The sequence below is a fragment of the Nerophis lumbriciformis genome, linkage group LG15, assembly GCF_033978685.3.
Source record: "Nerophis lumbriciformis linkage group LG15, RoL_Nlum_v2.1, whole genome shotgun sequence".
NCBI classification, from domain to species: Eukaryota; Metazoa; Chordata; class Actinopteri; order Syngnathiformes; family Syngnathidae; genus Nerophis; species Nerophis lumbriciformis.
In genome coordinates this window covers 28840001-28850000 of record NC_084562.2, presented here as the reverse complement: position 1 = coordinate 28850000, position 10000 = coordinate 28840001, and the positions used below count along the sequence as shown (strand labels likewise).

General features: G+C 32.7%; 1 protein-coding gene across 1 annotated transcript in view; it reads right to left on the bottom strand.

Moving 5' to 3' along the window:
* The window catches only part of ace2 (angiotensin I converting enzyme 2), a 42088-nt gene that overhangs the window by 3812 nt on the left and 28276 nt on the right, over positions 1-10000 (bottom strand). Inside the window, exons 12-16 of the mRNA XM_061974541.1 lie at positions 9353-9451; positions 7214-7336; positions 3572-3750; positions 1356-1414; positions 1-96 (exon numbers count right to left, since the gene is read on the bottom strand). The exon at positions 1-96 is cut by the window's left edge and continues 2 nt beyond it. Of these exons, the coding sequence (XP_061830525.1) occupies positions 1-96; positions 1356-1414; positions 3572-3750; positions 7214-7336; positions 9353-9451 (556 nt within the window). The remainder of the gene's footprint in view (positions 97-1355; positions 1415-3571; positions 3751-7213; positions 7337-9352; positions 9452-10000) is intronic.

Sequence of the window (10000 nt, the reverse complement as noted above, 5' to 3'; positions counted from 1 at the left end):
GAAGAGAAGCGTGTGGTTGTGCTGGCTGAAGTGTTGTCTCAGAGCGTACGCCACGCTGGACTTGAACAGGAACAACTCGTTGGTGTTCCAGGAATACTGCAACAATATTTGGAATATTTCATGTAATTCTTACTAGTACCATGTCATGTGATATATATTATATTCATATTATAATGTAATATGATGAATATTATATTCATATTATATGTGTGTAGTACGATGAATATTATATTCATATTACAATGTAATGCGATTAATATTATATTCATTTTACAATGTAGTATGATGAATATTGTATTCTTATTATAATGTAATATGATGAATAGTATATTGATAATACAATGTAATATGAATATTACAATGTAATATGATGAATATTATATTAATATTATGTTTGTAGTCTGAATATTCAGATTGATATTATATTACATTAATATTATAATGTAGTATGAATATTCATATTAATACTATAATGCAGTATGAATGTTCATATCAATATTATAATGTAATATGAATATTATATTAATATTATAATGTGGTATGCATATTTATATCAATATTACAATGTGATATTAATATTATAATGTAGTATGAATATTCATATTAGTATTATATTTCAGTGTGAATATTAATATTAATCATACTATGTGATATGAATATGCATAGTAATATTATAATATAAGTTTTAATATTCATATTATAATGTAATACGAATATTCATATTACAATGTAATATGAACATTATATTAATATTACAATGTAATAGGAATATTTATATCGATATTACAATGTAGTATGAGTATTCATATCAATATTATAATTTATTATGAATAATAATACTACCTTGTAATGTGAATGTTATATTATTACACGTAATATGAATTTGCATATTACAATGTAATATGAATATTATATACATATTACAATGTTATATGAATATTAATATTAATATTATAATGTAGTATGGATAATAATATTACATGTAATATGAACATTAAATTAATATTACCATGACATGTAATATGAATAATAATATTACATGTAATATGAATATGATATTAATACTATTATGTAATATGAATTTATTACAACCATGACATGTAAAATGAATAATAATATTACATGTAATATAAATATTAATATTACATGTAATTTGAAAATGATATTAATATAACCATGACATGTAATATGAATAATATGTTTGCATGTAATATGAATATTATATTAATATTATAATGTAATATGAATATTATAATAATATAACCAAAATATTAATATTAATTTAATATTGACATAACATGTAATAAGAATAATAATTGAATATAACTACAACATGTAATTAGAATAATACTCACAGCATCAGCACCCATGGCCATCTTCAAACTCAGCCTCACTTTGATGCCATAGTCAGAATCTGCAATCATCATCATGAAATACATCTTTGGCTTCTCTACTTCTTGCCAAATATTTGTAGTCTTTACGATATTATTATTAAGATATTAGGATTATGGACAGCAAGGGAAGATACCCTTCCCCTTTAAATGTAATACAATGTGCATTGTTATATACATACATACATATATATATATATATATATATATATATATATATATATATATATATATATATGTCTTAATAAGGTTATCCAAAAAATAGTGCTCGATACCGTAGTAGAGCGCAATATATGTATGTGTGGGGAAAAAAAGCACAAGACTATTTCATCTCTACAGGCCTGTTTCATGAGGGGGGGGTTCCCTCAATCATCAGGAGATTTTAATGGGAGCATTCACATACCATGGTTTATATAGGGCACAGAGTGGGTGGGTACAGGCTGGCGTAGGGGCGTGGTGATTGGCTCATGTGTTACCTAGGAGGTGTTTCCGTCTGTGGCGGCATGCTGTTACAATTTCGCTGCGCTTGTTGAGGGATGACAGGTCTGGACGGTAAATAATAAACAGTTTTTCTTTCAAGCATAGGTTGCATCTTTTATTACCACTATTGTAAGGTGTGCTGGATGCAAGAATTTGCCATGTTATTGAATATTCAACATTATTGTCTTTGAGGTCCCAAATGTGTTTGCTGAGTTCTGTGGTATTCCGCAGGTTTTGGTTCCTGAAAGAAGCCTTGTGATTGTTCCATCTGGTTTTGAACTCTCCTTCAGTTAATCCTACATATGTGTCGGATGTGTTAATGTCCTTGCGTGTTACCTTAGATTGGTAGACAACTGATGTTTGTAAGCACCCCCCGTTGAGAGGGCAATCAGGTTTCTTTCGACAGTTGCAACCTTTGTTGGTTTTGGAGTCGCTCTGTCCGGGGGCCGACGGCTCATTTGCAATTGTTTTGTTGTGGTTTGAGATGATTTGTCGTATATTGTTCATACAGCTGTAGCTCAATCTAATGTTGTTCTTGTTGAATACTTTTCTTAGGGTGTTGTCTTTGGGAAAGTGTTTGTCAATCAGATTGAGGAATTTGTGTCCAATGTTAGTTGAGACGTTTTTGCTGTATGGGGGGTTGTACCAGATGATGTCGTTTCGTTTTCTGTTCTTTTTCGGTTGGTTTCCTGGCGTGGGTTCATAGGTGAGGGTGAAATTGTATCCGCTTTCATCAAGGGCTTTTTGGTACGGGGGGGTTGCTTGGTCAAATTCAGCTTTGCTAGATGACAGCATCGATAGCCTTTTATTAATTCCGGTAGGTATTCTTTTCGTGGTGGTGGGTGGGTGGTTGCTGTCATGGTGCATGTATTGGAGTGTTGTGTTGGATTTCGTGAATGGTTGGTAGCTGTTATTTCTCAGGTTGAAAGTGACGTCAAGGAAGTTGACGGTTTGCTTGTTGGCTTCAATCGTGATCCGTAGGCTGTTCTCTTTGAAAATTTGGCATATGCGCTTCTTGGTATTCTCGCTGCTCCTTGGCGAGGCGCGACACACTGCCAGTCCGTCATCACGGACTGCCGCAAGAAACCTGATTGCCCTCTCAACGGGGGGTGCTTACAAACATCAGTTGTTTACCAATCTAAGGTAACACGTAAGGACATTAACACATCCGACACATGTAGGATTAACCGAGGGAGAGTTTAAAACCAGATGGAACAATCACAAGGCTTCTTTCAGGAACCAAAACCTGCGGAATACCACAGAACTCCGCAAACACATTTGGGACCTCAAAGACAATAATGTTGAATATTCAATAACATGGCAAATTCTTGCATCCAGCACACCTTACAATAGTGGTAATAAAAGATGCAACCTATGCTTGAAAGAGAAACTGTTTATTATTTACCGTCCAGACCTGTCATCCCTCAACAAGCGCAGCGAAATTGTATCAGCATGCCGCCACAGACGGAAACACCTCCTAGGTAACACATGAGCCAATCACCATGCCCCTACGCCAGCCTGTACCCACCCACTCTGTGCCCTATATAAACCATGGTATGTGAATGCTCCCACTAAAATCTCCTGATGATTGAGGGTACCCCCCCTCATGAAACAGGCCTGTAGAGATGAAATAGTCTTGTGATTTTTTTCCCACACATACATATATATATATATATATATATATATATATATTGACTGACAGGGGTCGATGGCGGCGTCCCATCCCACAGAGCGGTTGTGTTTGATGTTGTCGGTCTTGAGCCACTGGTAGAGTTTGTGGAAGTAGTCCAGCAGAGGCTGGGCGTCCATCTTGGTGTCTCCAGATATGTTCTGCAGAGCTCTGGTCCACGACTGAGCCCGGCCCAACATCAACATGTTCCTGGGAGGCAAGTAGATCTTTGGTCACATGGCCTGGACCAGCAGCCAATCACAGGACACCTCCAGACGTACACAAACATGCCAACTTTGCAGCTTAACAAACTTTTACATCAGGCCAAATACTCAGTGCCTCCATTCAGCCATTTTGTGTCTCGCTGGCAGCCATTTTGTGTCCCACTGGCAGCCATTTTGTGCTTGCTTGCCATTGAAGAGACTGCTTTACTTTACTTTAGTTCAGCTTGTCGTTGTTGTTGTTTTAGATTGCTCATAAATAGAAAGTCGATCCATTCCCTGCATTTAATTTAATACACAGCACTGTATGTCACATATTATTTATGTTTTTAATACACAGTACTGTATGTCACATACTATTTATGTTTTTAATACACAGTACTGTATGTCACATATTATTTATGTTTTTAATACACAGTACTGTATGTCACATACTATTTATGTTTTTAATACACAGTACTGTATGTCACATATTATTTATGTTTTGAATACACAGTACTGTATGTCACACATTATTTATGTTTGTATTACATAGTACTCTATGTTACATATTATTTATGTTTTTAATACACAGTACTGTATGTCACATATTATTTATGTTTTGAATACACAGTACTACTGTATGTCACATATTATTTATGTTTTGAATACACAGTTCTGTATGTCACATATTATTTATGTTTTGAATACACAGTACTGTATGTCACATATTTATGTTTTTATTACATAGTACTGTATGTCACATATTATTTATGTTTTTATTACATAGTACTCTATGTCACATATTAATGTTTTTATTACACAGTACTGTATGTCACATGTTATTTATGTTTTTAATACACAGTACTGTATGTCACATACTATTTATGTTTTTAATACACAGTACTGTATGTCACATATTATTTATGTTTTGAATACACAGTACTGTATGTCACATATTATTTATGTTTTTAATACACAGTACTGTATGTCACATATTATTTATGTTTTGAATACACAGTACTGTATGTCACATATTATTTATGTTTTTATTACATAGTACTCTATGTCACATATTATTTATGTTTTGAATACACAGTACTGTATGTCACACATTATTTATGTTTGTATTACATAGTACTCTATGTCACATATTATTTATGTTTTGAATACACAGTACTGCATGCCACATATTATTTATGTTTGTATTACACAGTAGTCTATGTCACATACTATTTATGTTTTTAATACACAGTACTGTATGTCACATGTTATTTATGTTTTTAATACACAGTACTGTATGTCACATACTATTTATGTTTTTAATACACAGTACTGTATGTCACATGTTATTTATGTTTTTAATACACAGTACTGTATGTCACATATTATTTATGTTTTTATTACACAGTACTGTATGTCACATGTTATTTATGTTTTTAAAACACAGTACTGTATGTCACATACTATTTATGTTTTTAATACACAGTACTGTATGTCACATATTATTTATGTTTTGAATACACAGTACTGCTTGTCACATATTGTTTATGTTTGTATTACACAGTAGTCTATGTCACATGTTATTTATGTTTTTAATGCACAGTACTGTATGTCACATACTATTTATGTTTTTAATACACAGTACTGTATGTCACATATTATTTATGTTTTGAATACACAGTACTGCATGTCACACATTATTTATGTTTGTATTACATAGTACTCTATGTCACATATTATTTATGTTTTTGATACACAGTACTGTATGTCACATATTATTTATGTTTTGAATACACAGTTCTGTATGTCATATATTATTTATGTTTTGAATACACAGTACTGTATGTCACATATTTATGTTTTTATTACAGAGTACTGTATGTCACATATTATTTATGTTTTTATTACATAGTACTCTATGTCACATATGAATGTTTTTATTACACAGTACTGTATGTCACATATTATTTATGTTTTTAATACACAGTACTGTATGTCACATATTATTTATGTTTTGAATACACAGTACTGTATGTCACATATTATTTATGTTTTGAATACACAGTACTGCATGTCACATATTATTTATGTTTGTATTACACAGTAGTCTATGTCACATATTATTTATGTTTTTAATACACCGTACTGTATGTCACATATTATTTATGTTTTGAATACACAGTACTGTATGTCACATATTATTTATGTTTTGAATACACAGTTCTGTATGTCACATATTATTTATGTTTTGAATACACAGTACTGTATGTCACATATTTATGTTTTTATTACAGAGTACTGTATGCCACATATTATTTATGTTTTTATTACATAGTACTCTATGTCACATATTAATGTTTTTATTACACAGTACTGTATGTCACATGTTATTTATGTTTTTAATACACAGTACTGTATGTCACATACTATTTATGTTTTTAATACACAGTACTGTATGTCACATATTATTTATGTTTCGAATACACAGTACTGTAAGTCACATATTATTTATGTTTTGAATACACAGTTCTGTATGTCACATATTATTTATGTTTTGAATACACAGTACTGTATGTCACATATTAATGTTTTTATTACACAGTACTGTATGTCACATGTTATTTATGTTTTTAATACACAGTACTGTACGTCACATACTATTTATGTTTTTAATACACAGTACTGTATGTCACAAATTATTTATGTTTTGAATACACAGTACTGTATGTCACATATTATTTATGTTTTGAATACACAGTTCTGTATGTCACATATTATTTATGTTTTGAATACACAGTACTGTATGTCACATATTTATGTTTTTATTACAGAGTACTGTATGTCACATATTATTTATGTTTTTATTACATAGTACTCTATGTCACATATTAATGTTTTTATTACACAGTACTGTATGTCACATGTTATTTATGTTTTTAATACACAGTACTGTATGTCACATACTATTTATGTTTTTAATACACAGTACTGTATGTCACATATTATTTATGTTTCGAATACACAGTACTGTATGTCACATATTTATGTTTGTATTACATAGTACTCTATGTCACATACTATTTATGTTTTTAATACACAGTACTGTATGTCACATATTATTTATGTTTTTAATACACAGTACTGTATGTCACATATTATTTATGTTTTTATTACATAGTACTCTATGTCACATATTTATGTTTTTATTACACAGTACTGTATGTCACATGTTATTTATGTTTTTAATACACAGTAGTGTATGTCACATATTATTTATGTTTGTATTACACAATACTCTGTCACATATTATTTATGTTTTTAATACACAGTACTGTATGTCACATATTATTTATGTTTTTAATACACAGTACTGTATGTCACATATTATTTATGTTTTGAATACACAGTACTGTATGTCACATATTATTTATGTTTTGAATACACAGTACTGTAAGTCACATGGTACTTACTTGAGCTTAGTTCCCGCCACTGTGGACCCCGTGATGTCACAGGAGGACAAGTCACCTGATTGGCCGGCAGCCTGACAGAGTGCCTTGTGGAACTGGAACTGGTAGATGGTTCTTGTGAAGTACCTGGGAGTCACACACTCAGTATTAACTACGTAATTTCTCTTTTTTACTCTTTCAAAGCTACTTTCCATGCCTATAAACCTCAAGTTCATTATTCGTATGCTAACTTTTACTCTGGTAGCATGCTAGCGTTTAATGCTAGCATTTTAGCTATTTGTATTTGTCTAAACTTAAATATCATGGCTTTCGATACTTGGCGACATCTTAGAAGTGTGTCCATTTTTCTTAAGTCGTCACGCTAACATTAGCATGCTAAAGCTTTATGCTAGCATTTGAGCTAATTGTATTAGTTCACACCTATATATCATGGATCTTCATACTTGGTACCATCTTAGACGTATGTCAACTTTTACTGTGTCATCACGCTAACATTAGCATGCTAACATTAAAATGCTAGCATTTCAGCTCATTTTATGTGTTCAAACGTATCAATCATGGATTTTGATACTCTGCACTATCTTAAAAGTGTCAACTTTTCCCATGTCATCACGCTAACATTAGCATGCTAAAGTTTTATGCTAGCATTTCAGCTAATTTTAGTCGCTCAAACATATATATCATGGATCTTGATACTTTGCACCATCTTAGATGTGTGTCAACTTTTCCCATGTCATCACGCTAACGTTAGCATGCTAACATTAATGCTAACATTTTATCTCATTTTAGTCGTTCAAACACATAAATGATGGATCTTGATACTTGGCACCATCTTAAACGTGTGTCAACGTTTCCCATGTCATCACGCTAACATTAGCATGCTAACATTAATGCTAGCATTTTATCTCATTTTAGTCGTTCAAACACATAAATCATGGATCTTGATACTTGGCACCATCTTAAACGTGTGTCAACTTTTCCCATGTCATCACGCTAACATTAGCATGCTAACATTAGCATGCTAACATTAATGCTAGCATTTTATCTCATTTTAGTCGTTCAAACACATAAATCATGGATCTTGATACTTGGCACCATCTTAAACGTGTGTCAACTTTTCCCATGTCATCACGCTAACATTAGCATGCTAACATTAGCATGCTAACATTAATGCTAGCATTTTATCTCATTTTAGTCGTTCAAACACATAAATGATGGATCTTGATACTTGGCACCATCTTAGGCGTGTGTCAACTTTTCCCATGTCATCACGCTAACATTAGCATGCTAACAATAGCATGCTAACATTAATGCTAGCATTTTATCTCATTTTAGTCGTTCAAACACATAAATGATGGATCTTGATACTTGGCACCATCTTAGGCGTGTGTCAACTTTTCCCATGTCATCACGCTAACATTAGCATGCTAACATTAGCATGCTAACATTAATGCTAGCATTTTATCTCATTTTAGTCGTTCAAACACATAAATGATGGATCTTGATACTTGGCACCATCTTAAACGTGTGTCAACTTTTCCCATGTCATCACGCTAACATTAGCATGCTAAAGTTTTATGCTAGCATTTCAGCTAATTTTAGTCGTTCAAACACATAAATTATGGATCTTGATACTTGGCGACATCTTAAACGTGTGTCAACTTTTCCCATGTCATCACGCTAACATTAGCATGCTAACATTAATGCTAGCATTTTATCTCATTTTAGTCGTTCAAACACATAAATCATGGATCTTGATACTTGGCACCATCTTAAACGTGTGTCAACTTTTCCCATGTCATCATGCTAACATTAGCATGCTAAAGTTTCATGCTAGCATTTCAGCTAATTTTAGTCGTTCAAACACATAAATGATGGATCTTGATACTTGGCACCATCTTAAACGTGTGTCAACGTTTCCCATGTCATCATGCTAACATTAGCATGCTAAAGTTTCATGCTAGCATTTCAGCTAATTTTAGTCGTTCAAACACATAAATGATGGATCTTGATACTTGGCACCATCTTAAACGTGTGTCAACTTTTCCCATGTCATCACGCCAACATTAGCATGCTAAAGTTTCATGCTAGCATTTCAGCTCATTTTATTGGTTGAGGTGCCAAAGTGTGCATGAGAGTCACCTGATGAAGGAGTAGTCTCCTGACACGTGGAACAGAGCGGGGGGGTCACAGTAGGTCTCATCTCTGGGCACCGGCTCTACCACACCGACCAGCTCCCTCCTGTCACGTTACACACCGTTATTATTGTGTCCTGTGTGTGTGTGTGTGTGTGTGTGTGTGTGTGTGTGTGTGTGTGTTCTTGTATTTCTACCCTTCTTGAGACATCGACAAGGAAAAGTACCTTCCATATGAGGAGCGGTGAACAAGTTAGGACCGAAATCATGGTCCCAATACAGAAAACCATTGCCAAATACCAGAGTCCGTGAACATTGCTCCAAAGTCAGGATTTTTTTTTCTCACTAAAATGCCAAAATTTTAAGCTTTTCTTGTAAAATTGCGACTGTTATTGAGTAAAATTCCAACTTTTATCATAATATTGCACAAATGTGCAGTTTTTCTTGTAAAATTTTGACTTTTGTTGAGTAAAACTATGACTTTTATTATAATACTGCCAAAATTCTAAGTTTTTCTTGTGAAATTGTGACCTTTTTCTTGTGAAATTCCAACTCATGTTTCAGAACAAGCTTTTTTTAATATTTACATAGAATGTATATATTATTAATGATGTAAATACAAATCTTTATATATCCAGAAAGGGTGGTCCTAGGC